The sequence below is a fragment of the Zalophus californianus genome, chromosome 3, assembly GCF_009762305.2.
Source record: "Zalophus californianus isolate mZalCal1 chromosome 3, mZalCal1.pri.v2, whole genome shotgun sequence".
In the NCBI taxonomy this organism is placed as follows: Eukaryota; Metazoa; Chordata; class Mammalia; order Carnivora; family Otariidae; genus Zalophus; species Zalophus californianus.
Genome location: NC_045597.1, coordinates 158,164,461 through 158,181,248, shown reverse-complemented (window position 1 = coordinate 158,181,248; position 16,788 = coordinate 158,164,461). Strand labels below are relative to the sequence as shown.

General features: G+C 38.0%; 1 protein-coding gene across 5 annotated transcripts in view; it reads right to left on the bottom strand.

Moving 5' to 3' along the window:
• PLCL1 (phospholipase C like 1 (inactive)) overlaps nt 1–16,788 on the bottom strand; it is a 339,289-nt gene that overhangs the window by 115,919 nt on the left and 206,582 nt on the right. Inside the window, exon 1 of one of the 5 annotated variants that reach the window (XM_027590768.2) lies at nt 10,523–10,577. The exons of the other annotated variants lie outside the window; for them this stretch is intronic. Coding sequence (XP_027446569.1) covers nt 10,523–10,561 — 39 coding nt within the window. The 5' untranslated portion in view covers nt 10,562–10,577. Of the gene's footprint in view, nt 1–10,522; nt 10,578–16,788 lie in introns of those variants that run through there. 5 annotated transcript variants of the gene reach the window in all.

The following is a 16,788-nucleotide window of genomic DNA, read 5'->3' as shown; positions in this document are numbered from 1 at the left end:
ATATTGGGGCATTAATCCTGAAACAATCTTATTAACATTATGTTCATCTTAATGGTACTTTAAAGGAAGGTGACATGAGAAAGACTATTTTCAAGTCATTTCAGGAAATGAAACCAATCACTATCTTATAACAATAAATTCAACTTTAAAAAAAAATAGCAGTGCAAAGGTAGAAAGCTCTGATCAGGGGCACCTGGGTGGCTCAGTCGTTAGGCGTCTGCCTTCGGCTCAGGTCATGGTCCCAGGGTCCTGGGATCGAGCCCCACATCGGGCTCCCTGCTCCGCAGGAAGCCTGCTTCTCCTTCTCCCACCCCCACCCTCCACTTGTGTTCCTGTTCTCTCTCTCTCTCTGTCAAATAAATAAATAAAATCTTAAAAAAAAAAGCTCTGATCAATTCAACCTAATTTATTTATTTTCAAAACATAATTTAAAATGAAATCAAAAAGTTCTCTAGGAAAGTTTGGGAGTGAGGCGGAAGAAAAGGATGGACTCCATCAAGATTTCAAAAGCATGTTCTAGAGGGGAGGGGGTGGGGGGATGCGTTAGCCTGGTGATGGGTATTAAAGAGGGCACGTTCTGCGTGGAGCACTGGGTGTTATGCACAAACAATGAATCATGGAACACTACATCAAAAACTATTGATGTAATGTATGGTGATTAACAATAAAAAAATTTAAAAAAAGAAGATTTCAAAAGCATGTATATGTTTATGCATTCCCATAAGCCATCCCCCTGGACAAACTGACAGCATGAGAGTGAACTGTAGGAATGAGGTGTTCCGACTCACCCACAGCTGCTGTTGTAGCTCAGCAGGAAAATACATCTAAGACCAACTCAACAAGCAGCTCATTTGAGTGGGAGTGTTTAACATTACAATATTCTGCAGTCTCCAGACTCAGGAGTTTCTATGTCTACGCCGAATTTAACATCTGTAGTGATTTACACAGAAGCAACTTCAACTCACTAACCCATGCATCTTTATCAAAATTAGATAATGAATTTTCTGCTGAATATTGGACTTGAAACCATAACACTTAGCTAGTTGCTTAAAGTTAATACATTTTTCTGTTGTGAAGAGGGCAGGAAATGAACTGACAGACCGTGAAAGGCTTAACTTCTGTGCATTTTAAGTGGAACGGTAGTCTCCGATTTCTTCATTTTTTAAAAAGCTTTTATTTATTTTAGAGAGAGAGAAAGAGTGCACAAGAGATGGGGGGGCAGGAAGGGGGAGGCAGAGGGAGAGGCAGGAGCAGACTCTGAGCTGGGCGCCTGACATCAGGCGGGGTAGGGGGTGGACAGGTCCTGGAATCATGACCCAAGTCAAAGGCAGACGCTTAACTGCCTAACTAACTGAACCACCCAGGGGTCCCTGATTTCTTCATTTAATTTAATCCCATATTCAGGATTCTCTTATGCTAGTTTCTTGAAAATCTTTAACAAAAAGACAAAAAAGGAAGTTCTATCTTGCTCTATTATCTGTTTTTGCATGAATATGTAAACTTTATGATTTCAATTCTGTCTTTAGTTAGCCTCATTGAAGGAAGAAAATCACTAGAATGAAATAAAATGAAGTAAAACAAAATAAAGCAATCATATGTCTTGACCATGACACTAAAATCTAAAGAGAATGGAGAATTTTAGAAAAACTGAGCCATACAAGACAAAACAGAGGTGAGAAAAGCTGACTAGTGGTCTTGTTAAAATGACTCAAATCCAGTAGGATATCAGAGGCTTGTGAGCTGTCTGTGGCACGTCACTCCTACATGTGTACATTGGGAGGGTACATCCCCTTCGTGTAACATCACGAGCACACACCTTTGCCCAGCTCTGCAAAACTGACCCTCTCAGAAATGGGGTTGAGCATGGCCTGAATTCATTTCTACAGCCCATGACAGCCCAAACTTCTCCTGAGCACACGCATTTCTGGAGTTCCTACAACATGAATGCCCTAATGCTGCCTTCTGCCTGCTACCTCTGTTTGCCTGGGCTACCTCTATTCTAGAAAATCTCTGCATGCAAAACAGAGAATTCAGAACCTTTCCCAAATTCCTCCAAAATCCACACATAAATAAATTTCATGATTTGACTGAAGATTCTGAGCGTATGTGTCCTGGGCAGAGGTAGCAGAAGCATTAACTGACAGCAGTTTCATTGGCTCCAACCCCACCCTCCCTGGCCTCTCTCAAATTTCTCCTCCCTCAAAGTTAAAGCTACTTTTTTCCAACTACATACATAAACTGCTCAGGGTTTCTTCTTTCTCTGGGAAGCAAAATACTCACTTCTCTCCAAACAAAATGCCTTGTTTAGGCAAAAGAGATGTATACAATTATATCTAAGGACATTTTCCCACCTCATGATATGTAAAAGATACAATATAAAAATCAATTTTACTGGTACCACACAGAAACCAAACAACTAGATTTTCAAAAAGAATAAAAAGACAAGAAATTACAAGTGTTGGCAAGGATGTGGAGTAAAAGGAACCCTTGTGTGCTGTTGGTGGGAATGTAAATTGGTGCAGCCACTTTGGAAAACTGTATTGAGATTCCTCAAAGAATTAAAAGCAGAATTACCATATGATCCAGTAATTCCACTACTGGGTATTTATTCAAAGGAAAACACTAATTCAAAAAGATGTATGCACCCCTATGTTTACTGCAACATTTTACAATAGCCAAGATACAGAAGTAACCCAAGTGTCCATAGATAAATGAATGGATAAAGAAGATGTGGGGTGTGTGTGTGTGTGTGTGTGTGTGTGTGTGTGTGTGTGTGTGTGTGTATAAGGAAAATTTACATATACATATAATTATAATATATATAATATATAATAATGGAATACATTATAATGGAATATTACTCAGCCATAAAAAAGAATGAAATCTTGCCATTTGTGACAACATGGATGGACCTAGAGGGTATTTTGCTACGTGAAATAAGTCAGGCAGAGAAAGACAAATATCAAATGATTTCACTTGTATGCAGAATATAAAAAACAAAACAAATAAACAAACAAGAAACTAAACAGCCTCTCAAATACAGAAGACAAACTGGTGATTGCCAGAAAGGAGATGGGGGGGGAGATGAGTGAAATAGGTGAAGGGGATTAAGAAGCACAAACCTCCAGTTTAAAACAAATAAATCACGGAGATGAAAAGTACAGCATAGGGAATATAATCAATAATGTCTAATGACTCTACTTATTGTAGTAAGCACCGAGTATGCATAGAATTATCAAATCACTATGTTGTACACCTGAAGCTAATATAAAATTATATGCCAACTATACTTCAATAATAATTTTTTTAAGAATGCCAAAAAAAAAAGAAGTCAATTTTACTGGCACTATGCAGAAACCAAACTGCTAGATTTTCTAGGAAAAAAAAAATCTTAATTCTTCATACATTCTTTTTAGTAAGTGAGATTTGTTAAATACAAAACTTTGTTTTCTTTTTACACATTCTAAGTCTTTTCACACATATCAATTCACAAACAGAATTTTGTTAGATCATGTTATCCATGTTCATAGTTATATGTGTTCAAAAGAGAGAGCTTGCTGTGGCCCAAAAGGCTTGAGCTGGTATCTGATCAATAAGTTCAGGTAAGTGTGAGGGAGAGTATTCCAGTTTGGGGGCCCTACTTATCCAAAAGTAGAGAATGTTGTCAAGACTGCTAATTGTTCAGATGGTAGTAATTATCTGAATTTGGCCGGATCTCACAATTTGTGTTGGTGCTTGTAGGTAATGAACTTCCATATATTAATGACACTCACATGGAGATTTATTCAGGATTCTCTTAGCTAGTTTCTTGAAAATCTTTAACAAAAAGACAAAAAAGGAAGTCCTATCTTGCTCTATTATCTGTTTTTGCATGAATATGTAAACTTTATGATTTCGATTGTCTTTAGTTAGCCTCATTGAAGGAAGAAAATCACTAGAATGAAATAAAATGAAATAAAACAAAATAAAGCAATCATATGTCTTGACCATGACACTAAAATCTAAAGAGAATGAAGAATTTTAAAAACTGAGCCATACAAGACATATATTTGGGTAGGTAAAACAACTATTTTTCAAGATTGTTATAATATCTGGTAGAAGAAGGTAGAACATCCTGCTTACATAGAATATAATTAAAATATTTTATTATTTTTAATATTTTTAAAAGCTTAAACAAGCCAAGCAGTCTGGTAATTACATGTATTTGATCTTACAAAATGGCTCTTTTTACTCCTGGAAATGCTCTTCTTTGGTTTGACTATAAGGTAACATAATATTGCTTTAATGTGTCAGAACTCATACAGTAAACTGAGTGTTTCCTCCTTCACCATCGACAACTTGAGAAGGGATATACTTAATTCAGGATGCAGCCTTTGCTTAAAGTATTATTTTATTAAAAATTAAAACAAAATTTCTGTTTATAGAATTGTAGGAAAACAATATAGAAAAACATAAAAAAGAAAGCAAAATTCAACCAATATTATAAAATGCAGAGATACCACTATTGGTATTTTAGCAAACAATTTTCCAGACACTTATTTATGCAAACATATATATATATATATATAAACAAAAAGTTTACAAAAAGGCCATCCTAATATATGCAGTCCCATGACCCTTTTTAACTCCACCACACACCACAAGCGTCATTCAAAATAAGTAGTTTCTAAAAGCACATAGTATTTATTTATTTAATTCCTGTTTGATGGATATTTCAGGGATTTTCCCCTGATTTTTCACTATTATGAACGACTCTGCAACAAGCTCAGTGCATTTTCAGAACATCATTCGAAATTCTCTTCTAATACATACACATCCTCAATTTAGGAAACTGCACTCCTCTGAGTGTATCTTTCCTTGGAAATATCCAAGCCTTTCAAAGCCAGTTCTAGTTAATAAGGGCAGCACTATTTCTGGCCACAACCAGCTATAACTGATGGAGGAAATTCCTTGGGGTTCCATCCATCATATGCTTCTTTGGAAACAGCACAATAAAGAGAAAGGGGCATAGACTTTGCACCAGGCAGAACCTATTTGTTTTGATCAGTAACTTTTTATTGAAACATATGTGACATATGCACAAAAAAGTGCACAAATTACAAATACACATCTTCATAGGTTTTCACAGAATACACTGTGCAACTAGAACTGGTATTTTCTTCTTTTAATACTGCTTTTCTATTCATTATGTAATCTTGGACAAATAATTTTTCTGAGCCTATGAAATGGACAGAAATACATGCCCTAAAGAGCACTGGGAAGACTAAAAGAAACAATGTAGGCAAAGCTTCTAATACACAGTATAAATGACAGTTTCCTCCCTACCTGGACCCACACTAGGGAGCACATCCTGGCCATATCCCAACCAGCTCATCCCCTCCTTCAACTCAATGCCACCAAAAGCCTGGAATGCCTTGTTCCCCTGGCTGCTTGAATTACAAGCCTTTCCATTGTAAATAATTTCTTAATAATGTTTGAGAGGAATACAATCACATCAAGGACCCTAATTTAGAACCACAAAGTATTAACTACTAAGAGATAAAGAGGGTCATCTCCGTTAAGAAAAGTAGTTGTTAAAATGATTCACAAGTTTAATTCTGCTACTTGCTAAGTTTTATTAAAAACATAATGAAAGGCAAAGGCCCCCTGGATTTTCACCACAGCACCCACACAAGCCAGGTGCAGTCTTACTCAGCAGCTCAAAGGGTGTTATATCCTCGAGCATAAAATCCTATTTTTATTCAAAAAGCCCAAATCAAGGATTGTGAGTAGCACTGATTGAAATGGAATTTACTTTTTTGCCATTGCTGCCAAAGCTACTGAGGTGCCCAATGTGATATCCAAGGGTCCAAATGAAAGTCAGCAACTCCCAACACTTGCACAATTCTATCTAATCTGTCAGATATCAACCATCACTTAGGGACGGCTCTACAAAGACAAAATTTAGTGACACATTAAGCAGACTGTCAAATGCTAATAGTTACAAAAGCAAATAGCATAATTTTTAAAAACAAACAAACAAAAAAACAGCTACTATGATTTGAATCTTACTATGTGCCAGGCTCTTTACATGCATTTCCTTATTTTTCCTTCATGACAGCTCTTCATGGTAGCTTCATTATCCCTATTTTGCAGATGGAGAAAGTGAAGTTTAGTGAGATGATTTAACCTGCCCAAGATCACACAGCAAAGATGACTTGAGATTCAAGTGTAGATCAAAGAAGAGACCATTGAACAGTTCAGCCTGAGTCTGTTGGACTGCAGAGTGTTTGTTTCTAAAGACCAGATGGCCAGAAAAGTTGCCTTTGTCCATACCAGTGCTTCAAACAAAGCATTATGCTTTTCCCCTGATGTCTACAGCAATTTAAAAAACTAATCAATCCCTTTTGGGTGGGAGAACCACTTGATATTATAAGGATAGGAAAAAATTATTTAGTCAAAAATCTTCCCTGAGGAAAAATTGTTACTAGAATTTTTCTATTTTGTTTTTAATTAGCAGGTCATTAATAATGGGGCAAATGACATGAAGACAAGGAAATGTTACTGAAGTGGTTGTTGTTGTCTGTAATTTTCTCCATTTCTTTGAATGCTTTTAATTTCAAAATTGAAACAGAGGCATCTTAGTGTAACTCCTATTCCATCAGAAGCCAAGAGGTGGTAGAAATTTCATATGGAAATTTGAATAATCCCTTTATCTCCAAAGCCAGTTATTTTCCTTTCTTACTTGGAACCCGCCCACCCCATTTGACTTCCAGCCACGAGCTTGGAGGTTGGTTGGAAAGCTGTTAATGAACAGAGGGCTGCCAGCATGTCAGGTTCCATTGTGTTTGTGTGACCGCTGATCAGAGTGATGAAACAGGGATTAGCTTCGTCCTTATCACTATAAATAAATGTGATTTTATGACAACACTGGAGCTTTCATCATTTATTAAAAAGGACAGGAAGAAATGTAAAAGTGGCTATACAATCCTTATTGAAAAAATAAGCTTGCTCCCTGAGATCAGCAGTTGGTTTTAATTTTATATTATTTAAGTTGTTGTGAATAAAAGGCTTTATTAATGTGCACATCAATCCGAGGAGAGCCATGCTTCACCTCATCATATTTTAAAGGATGTAACATAAATGGTTTTCTTCAGCCAAACCAAATTCACTCAGAAATGAAGAGAGACCATAGAAAATAAAAGGTTTGGGAAACTATAAAATACTGATGCATTTAATATTTAATTAAATCAATTATTCAATTAATTGGAGATTATCTGGAATTTAGATATAATGTGATACTCCAAGGACATCTGAAATCCCTTCCCTCCTCTCTCTGTCTCTCTGTCTCTCTGTCCCTCTGTATCTCTCTCTCTCTCTCTCTCTCTCTCTCTCTCACACACACACACACACACACACATTTCAACCAGTAGTCCTTGAGGTTTGTGCATATTATGAGTTTAAGAGTTTAAATCAATTGGTTTGTGCATTTTTCAGCCCCAAGTTCCTACAAAACAGGAAACATTATATTTGCAGTAGGCAGGTCAGAGTACTAGCTGTTTCTTCCCAGAACCTTCGACCTGCGCAACGTGACTGAAAAGTATCTGGGAAGAGAGTTTGGGAAAGGCTTCCTGTTTGTCTTCATTTATTAGACTCTTCTCTTTCCCAATGCACATATAAAACACATCATGAATGCTACATAATGTGCTCTTTCTGATTTGCTGGAATGATTTTCTGTTTGTTTTTTTATCTGAGGTCATTTCTTAATATATCTAGACATTGTTCCTGAAGATGCGAACTCAATTCTCTCCCTCAGAGATCATTTTCCATAATGCCCTAGCACACTGAGGAAGTGGATTCCAGCCTGCTGCAGCAATGTTGACTGTCCCCACTATGAACTATCTTAACCCATGGGGAAATCACAACTCAAAGTATCTGCTGTTTAGATTATCAAGTTTGGACCTAAAAGCTGGTCCCAAAAACATCTCCTGATTTCTGCAGGCCATTTGGAAGTCAATTTTTATCTCCTCCCACGGCACTCCTCTTGCAAATGCTGCACTGGCAAGAGGAACAGCCTGCTCATCTCAGGTCCCTTTGGGGAAGAGCTGCTGCCCTACTAGCAAAGGATGGGTTCTGAACAGCCAACCTCCTGTTCTACTCCCTGAAAAGGTTACGGTGGTAGGGCTGGAGTCATGATGTTGCAGAGATATAATCCAGGCTCAGCAAGGCGCCCAGGGCATTCCCTTCTGGGCCACACACTACTCTCTTCTCCTCCCTCTGAACTTCTCACCCTTTCCCAAGAGAGAAAGACAAGTTCATGAATCCTCCTGCAGCTGCAGCACACTTAAGTATGAAAGGCAGAGTGCAGAGACAGTGACATCATGAAGTTTCTTCTCTGACGTGCTCTACACCAAACCCACAGCTTCTACCCACAAGGAGCTCCCTCTCCAATGGCCTATCTCCATCAGTGGCAGTCACCATTACCTGAACTGCCTAATTTCTCCTGATCCTCTTTTACCCAATCGGTCACTGCTTTGTCCTTCCTCCTTTGGCACACCTCCCCTTCTCTTCTATTCCTATCACAACCAGCCGAAGCTCCCCTAAGTTCACAGATTACTGCAATTGGCTATATCAATAAGGGTCCAACTATGAAGAAAACAGAAACCATTCCAAGTGTTAAAAAAGAGGGAATTAGGGGCATCTGGGTGGCTCAGTTGGTTAAGCGTCTGCCTTCGGCTCAGGTCATGATCTCAGTGTCCTGGGATCGAGCCTGGATTTGGATTTGGGCTCCCTGCTCAGTGGGGAGCCTGCTTGTCCCTCTCCCTCTGCCTGCCACTCCTCCTGCTCATGTGCGTGTCCACGCACTCACATTCTCTCTCTCAAATAAATAATCTTCAAAAAAAAAGAGAGAGAGAGAGAATTAAATACAGAGAATTGGACACACAAGTGCTGGAAGAGCTGAGAAGTCGAGAGTGAACGATGAGGCGACCCAGAGAGAGATCCGCAACACTCCTGGCTGGAGGGACAAAAGCAGTAAGTGGTGTTCCTAGTACCAAGGGCCTAAGTCATAGAAGAAGCTGGAAACACAGTGGGCCTGTCTTGTAGAAGCTGAGGCCACGAAGCAAACACAACTGCAGCACTCTGATCTCCCACCAGTGCCTCCCCCGACTGGAATCAGAGTTGGGAAGTCAGCCTGCTGGGATTGAACCCTCTGCCACGGTGGGAGACAAGGAATAACTCTGATAGCAAAAAGGCCAAGACCAGCTCATGAGCTAAATACACTCTGTTTAGTTCTCACAATGGATAACATACTCTTCATTTTCCATACTAGGAAATTGTCTCATGAGGATAAGTATCACACCAAGGGTAAAATGGTGCAGCCAAGTTCTGAGCCTTGATCTCTCCAACTCGAAACTCCTTCTTCTTCCCCACCCTTTGCTGCCTTCTCTTGCTGGCTGTTCTTCCACTATCACATTTATATCATAATGGAATATAGTATTTAATTATTTCTAAATAATAAATAGACACTACAACTGTAATCTCTAGGTACCCATCTTCCCCCAAGCTAGGAATGAAGAGTGAGGTACCACATCTTACTGAGAGGCCCCCAACACCTTAGGTCATTTGTGCACTTGTCAGTCCCTTGTCCCCTGCCAGGCCAAGGCCCAGAATGTGAGGGATTGATTAGCAGTGCCTGGCTTTCCTGGAATAAGTGAACGCTTCCAGGGTGGGATTTCAGGAGACACAAGAAAGGCCCCATATTGCAAAATAATACTCCAACTTTTCATTCATTTGTTTATTTAAAAATGTTTATCAAATGCAGAAATATACACATTCAATGATATCCAATAAGAGAGGGTTAATCAGAATCTGGGTGTATATACATCTTTTTTAAATGTTCATCGAAAGGAAAGATAACTTATAAGAGCCTGGGGAACCTATACTGGTTGGTGCTAAAATTTCACTTCCAAAGTTTAGATCAGTTAGTGTAAAGCAGTAGCTTTTCAATTTTTCTTTTCAACCTAATAGACATAATTCAAGGCAGAGTGAATTACCTCTGGGGTTTGCACACTCTCAGAAACCACCAAAGTCCCACTTTAAGACAAATTTTACTTTAAAAACTGCATGAATGTTATATTCTATTATACTCTACCATAATTTCATGTGCATTTTAATATAGAAATGAGATTTTCCCCAAAAAAAGTTCTAGTAGAAGCAACTTCCCAGGACACTATGTCATGGTAACATACTAAAATTTGGGAAGCTTGGGCATAAAATTTTGCATCCCTGCTAAAATGTAAATAACGCTGAAGGACTGTCTTTTTTAGCTATTACCACATTTTATTGTTGTTGTTTGTTTGTTTGTTTTTAATTTGTCTTGATATGAATGCAGTTGGGAGTCTTGCTTAAGGACAGGTTTTGACAGTGAAGAAAGAAGAGATGTTGAGACCCTCAGTTTAACTATGGAACTGAGGAGAAGCTATCATTAACAAATGGAAAAGGTACAAAAAAAGAGGGATGAGGACCCCAAAACAAACCTTACCACTTCACTCTTGTGGAAAGTCTGGAGCAGAATTGTCATGGAGTGAAAAAGACAATTCTCCCTCTCCAAAACTCACAGATCACACCCATGAACACTAGGAGACTCCGAAGCTGTCTTAAAACATAAACAAGAATATGAAGTTTTGAGTAGAAAATTCAGTATTTCTATTTTTTTCTAATAATATAAGAAAATAGTGACATCCATAAAGCATAGATTCATGTTTTCATAACCATTAAAAATACAGAACTATAAGATGTTAACATCAGGGAAGGCTGGGTAAAGGGTATACAGCAACTATCTATACTATCTTTGCAACTTTTCTATTAATCTAAAATTGCAAAAAAACTGGGCACCTGGGTGGCTCAGTCAGTTAAGCATCCGCCTTCAGCCCAAGTCATGATTCCCGGGTCCTGGGATCATTTCCTGCTCAGGGCTCCCTGCTCAGTGGGGGGTCTCTTCTCCCTCTCCCTCTGCCACTCCCCTCTGCTCCTGCTCTCTCTCTCATGCTCTCGCTCTCTCCCTCAAACAATTAAATTAAATTAATAATAGAAAACAATAAAATAAAATGTGAAAAACACAAAATAAAATTTAAAAATTGTTGCAAAATAAAATTTTTTATTTTAAAAAATCGGCTGTATGTTTAAGGTCTCCATATTATATATGGAATGTTTTTCCATCGATGTGAAGATCCCTCTGTTTTTTCGTCTTGTTACCCGTTTCTCAGTGCCTTTCCCAATCACTTTGTTCTCCTCACAGCTTTCTTATCATCCCTGATCCTTCAATTTGATTTCATTTTGTGTTCAAGCCAGAAAAATCTAGCAATTTGAACTTGAAAGAGATAGAACTCATTCTGCTTAATCTCTACTCTCTACATTGTGGTTGTATCATGTTAAAACTTTCCCTTCAACTAATTATATTGCATAGAACTTTCAAATAAAACTATTTGAAGAAAGCCAATTTCAGAAAATCAAAAATAGCTCACAAAGGTGTTGACTGGGTAACAAATTGCATAATCTAGAATCATAGAAGCCTCTAAAGAGAGAGTTTCCAGATGTTGTTAGCATATGAAAGAAAATAAAGGAAGAATTAGGGAAGAAGAGACAAATGAGAGCAAAATGGTATAAGACAGACTCTCTAGGGGAAAAGCTAGAGAGAGGAATTTTTAGTTCCAGATCATTTTGTAGCAAACTGGGCAAGTGAATAATACTTGGTATATGGTAGTCTTAAATACCACCACTGAAGTCGAAGGAATACTATGAGACTTATATTTCTCCTCATGGCACACATCAGACAAAACAATCTTTTAAAATCCAGCTTTAAACTGAAAGAGTTCTATTAGGTGTTTTCTTCTCTTCTTTTTATCACTCTTAAGGTTCCCAAAATGATACCTTCACTAGATCTTAATTTTATACATTCAAATAGAGAACACCTTTCCTTTCCTTTCCTTTCCTTTCCTTTCCTTTCCTTTCCTTTCCTTTCCTTTCCTTTCCTTTTCTTTTTTCTTTCCCCCTTGGCTCCCCACAACCCACCACCAGGGATGCAGGAGGGATAAAAGGTCTTTAATATTAGTCATGTTATTGGAACTGAAAAGAGTTACTTTTTCTTTTTTTGGTAAAGTCTATTTCCCTAAGTCTCAGATCTCATCTACCATTGTGTACATACAATAACAACTATGAAGAAAAAAGAAGGAAAACAAAGAGGCATTGGCAGACAGAGGCCCCAAATATTAAGCGGAAGTAATTCCCATGGCTCAAGCAGGCCAGTGTGAGCCAGAACCTTTTCCACATCAGACTGAACACGACAGGAGGCCAACTTGCGAGTCACAAACCTCAGTCCTCACCCTCCCTAACCAGCCCAGCCAGCAAAGCCCAGGCTCATCCAGGCTTCCATACAAGCTCTTCCAGGATACAGTGACACGTGGGTGACAGATGTGCCCATCAACTCTTCCTGCTTAATGGTCTTTAGTTACAAAAAGACAGCTTCCTTGGCATCCTCTTACTCTCCTCTCTGTAGAATCTTTCAGGCTCCCAATCCCTCATTACTGACACAGGCATGCCCAGTTTCATTGTTCAGGGGAAGGCGCCATCTATTAATATTTTTGCAGTCAGGGACGGTGTGACCACCACATAGTAGTAAACTGGAGGTGCCAAGTTTCACTCAAAAGGCGTGAAAGATGCTGTGATTTACAGCGGTCCTAATGAGCGGGGCATTTCAGGACCTGTAAGCACCTGCTGCTTCTGTAGCCTTAGCCAACTCCACCGCCATGCCCTCGGGTATTGGATAGCACCCCTCCCTGTTAGGAGAATTTATGGTTAAACTACACTGAAGAGCTTGCTCTGCCATCTACCTTCATTTAAAAAGGCGCCTGGGTGGCTCAGTTGGTTGAGCTATTGCCTTCGGCTCAGGTCATGATCCTGGAGTCCCGGGATCAGGTCCTGCATCGGGCTCCCTGCTCGGCAGGGAGTCTGCTTCTCCCTCTTCCCTCTCGTGCTCTCTATCTCTCATTCTTTCTCTCTCAAATAAATAAATAAAATCTTTTTTAAAAACAAGGCAATACTCATCAGGGAAGTCCATCTGAGAAAATGAGAGAAAGGGTCCCATCTTTGCTTTGTTTTCTTTGTCCCTGTGACTTCTCTCAAAAGGAGAGAGATTCCCAACTAGGTGTACAGTGAAATAAAATCAGGAAGTAATTTTATGTATTTACTATTTATACCCTATATTCTTCCATAAAAGGTTTAGAGCAGAGGACCAGGAGCTACAGGTGCTGCCTGTTAAGAATGAGGATTTATGCTGTTGTATTTTAGTCTATTGGATGTTCCTCATCTCTAGGAATGTGATTTGCCATCAATCACAGACAAAACAATGCCAGTGATTCCCAAACCAGGTAGACCTGCTCGCACCACCTGACCTCTCTTACTCTACTTGTTCTACTCTCTTGCTGCTTCTGAGCATTAAACACTCACCCCATATTGCAGTGGAATCACAGAAACCAGGCTGAGCAAAATGGCACCTTAGCTCCTGATGATCTGCCACACACCTACCCCCACATTTTCCCACCCTTCTTGCTAATCAACTAATCTACTAACTCTAGGCATAAACCATTCACTCCATCTAAGCTCTTCTTCCACACAAACCATGCTCATTCAAATCCCAGAGTTACCACCCTGTTTCTCTGTCAAACCAAATTCATACTTCTCTCCAAAACTGATATCAATTCCAATATTTTCCACCACATTTTTCCTAGCTTGTCAGTCTATCACCTTGATCTCTTCTTTCCTTTGATTTCTATGGCATTTTATAGATGGTACAGTGTGACAAAATGGTTCTACTATAAAAGGTTCTCAACCTGCCAACATTCACATGGAAGAGTTATGCAATGTGAGTGGGTATCTTACTCTCCGATTTTAACCTCTATAACAGCCATTTCAATATAGAACACAAACACTTCACTGTTTAAAGCTGCTTTGTTATGATGCAAGAGAGTCAAGGTACAAAACTAAAAGTAAATGAAACAAATTAGAAATTAGAAATATATCATCTTGTGTTGCTCATGCATGCATGTAAGTTCACACCAATTATAATTGTTTCTGGTGCCCCAATTTATGTTTATTTGTGGGCCGGGTTATTTCTCTCAGCTCCATTTATTCCTTGAAGATACAAATCTGCTATGTTTTGATCCCTAGATCCTTACTAAAACTATATTCTGCCCCTTGTGAGGGCATCCCTAAACACTGATCATAGAACTATTCTGAAGTAACTACCTCTTTCCTAGTCCATATTGAAGAAAGCCTAGTACATCATCCTTCCAGACCCTGCAATTTCTAGAAAAGCCACAGACCCCTTTAGAAATCTGACTAAACTACATTCAACCATATAACTGTGTGGCAAAGTTAGTGCTCCCATTTCTAAGCCATAAAGTCAAAAAATACTCTGATATATTATCATGCTCACATTGTAATTTTGAGAACTCTGGCTCTGACCAGATTGAAATGACTTTAATTCACATATATTTAGGATATAGAATGGAGGAAGGGTTTTTCTGCTACTATCACATGATTTAGTCCTTGATTATAAAGTGTCATGTTTTTCTCTGGTTATTTCTTACGTGTCTTGTCTGAAAAGTTCTCCAAGGCAGAGAATAGGGTTTTTTACTTCTTTTCTAATTTCCCTTAGCATCTTGGTAATCTGGTCCATGTCGACATGTAAACAAGAGTACGCTATCAGGTATGAAGAATACTGGAAGGGAAAAGTTGGACTTAAACTAGGAGTTGACAAACTTTTTCAGTAAAAAACTAGAAAGTCAATATTTTAAGCTTTGTGGTCCATATAGCTTCTGTTGAAACTACTTAACTCTGCCATTGCAGTGTAAATAATACATAAACAAATGGATGTGGCTGTGTTCCAATAAAACTTTATTTACAAAAACAGGTGGCAGGCTGGAGTAGGCCTGCAGGCCATAGTTTGCTGACCTCAAACCTAAACTATGACAACATCAAAAGAAACAAATGGTATACTAACACTCCATCAGTCACCACTGTAATTCAAATTCAACACAAGAAGTTTTTGACTGATCACTAAATTGAAATTAAAAATGGTAAGACATATACACCTCAGTGAAGATCTCTGGGAAATTAAGTGGTACATTTGTGCCCTGGTAGGGCTCACTTCCAAGATTTTTGTGCCCCCTTGTATCCCACCTCATTCCTGAGTATTTTATTAACAGAGATAATAACAGCTAAACTCAAATAGGTGATTATGTACTATTATTAACATCTTTCAATTGTTTTTATGTTTCATCTGATTCCAAGGAAATAGATTCCTATGTAAATGTCTATTTATTAAAGAGCAACATTTGAGTCTTTGGTTGACCAAAGATGTCTGGTAATTAAAATTCATTACTCCAAAATGCATACCCATATCCCTTCTCCCCTACTTTTGGTTACTTCTCAAGTGCTTATATTAAATATAAATTCATGCAAAATAATTATTCCTTTTAATTGTCCATTTCAAAATGAAAATTCTATAAAGCAAGATGAACTGACACACCAAATATTTCCACAGTTAAAGTAACAGTAAAAATATCCTATGTAGTAAAAATTAAGATAGTATATCCAAATTATAAACAGTTTAACTTCCTGTCTAAAAGAAGGTGGTGTAGTATGTTTCATATTATCTACATTCCTATGATTTATAATCCTCATAAAACTATAATATTAAATAAAACTGAATACCCACTGGAAGATTAAGGCAAATCTGACTTGAATAAGTCAGTTAATTCACTCAAATGAACATTTGATTTCCACTGGAAAACATAATACAAAAACTACATAATGTTAAAAGGAAAATAACCTGACAACATAAAAAGACTTATCACCCAAAATTAATTCACCTATTTTGAGCTGTAAGTAAATTGTTATAATCAAGGTATAAAACTAAGATTTTTTTGATACTTAGTGTTAATCCTGAAAAGGATATAGTATAAAACATAATAGGGTTAAATCATTATCTTCTAAAGATTAGGGGCAATGAAGACTTTACTCACTGCAACCACATTTTTCTGAGTAGAAAATTAGTGGAGGTCACAAATTAGTCAGCTTCTCTATCTCCCCCAGAAATTATGCCTTCTGCTAACTCTTCTCTTGCATGCTACTTCCTTCTAACACCTTTTCTTGCTGACCTGACTTTTCAGAAAATGAAACTAAAATTAGAAGTTAATTGGCCTACTGGAGTAGGAAACAGAAGTATGTTTCATACAATCCCACTTTCAGGGGTGAGGAAAAAAAGTGTGCCTCCCACTACCGAAAAATAAGCTAATAGTGGTTGCCTCCAGGAAGTTGGAACAATTTTTACTTCCTTTTGCCTTTTCTCTATTTTTAAAATTTTCTACCATGATAATGCCCCACTTTTAAAAATGAGAAGAAAATAAGCATGTAAAGACCTACTATAGTCCTCACAATTTGTATCTATCACTTTGATCCCTTATGATTTATGTGCAGTTTCTATATAATAAAACTAATGCTAGAACACACATATATGAAAATCAATCCCAACATACAGAAGTGATCTGTTTATAAGTTAACAAAGCTCAAGTTTCACAGAATTCCTCCTGAGTTGAGAGCAAAGTTCTTTATATAGTTCCATTACAGTGTGGAAGTAACACCAGTTGGGAAATCATGCAACAAGCCATCTGCCATTTCATTAAAGCAGTATGCTTTTTTTAAGGACACTTAAAAATTGTGCTTCACAGAGATTACTAGGAGAAGCTG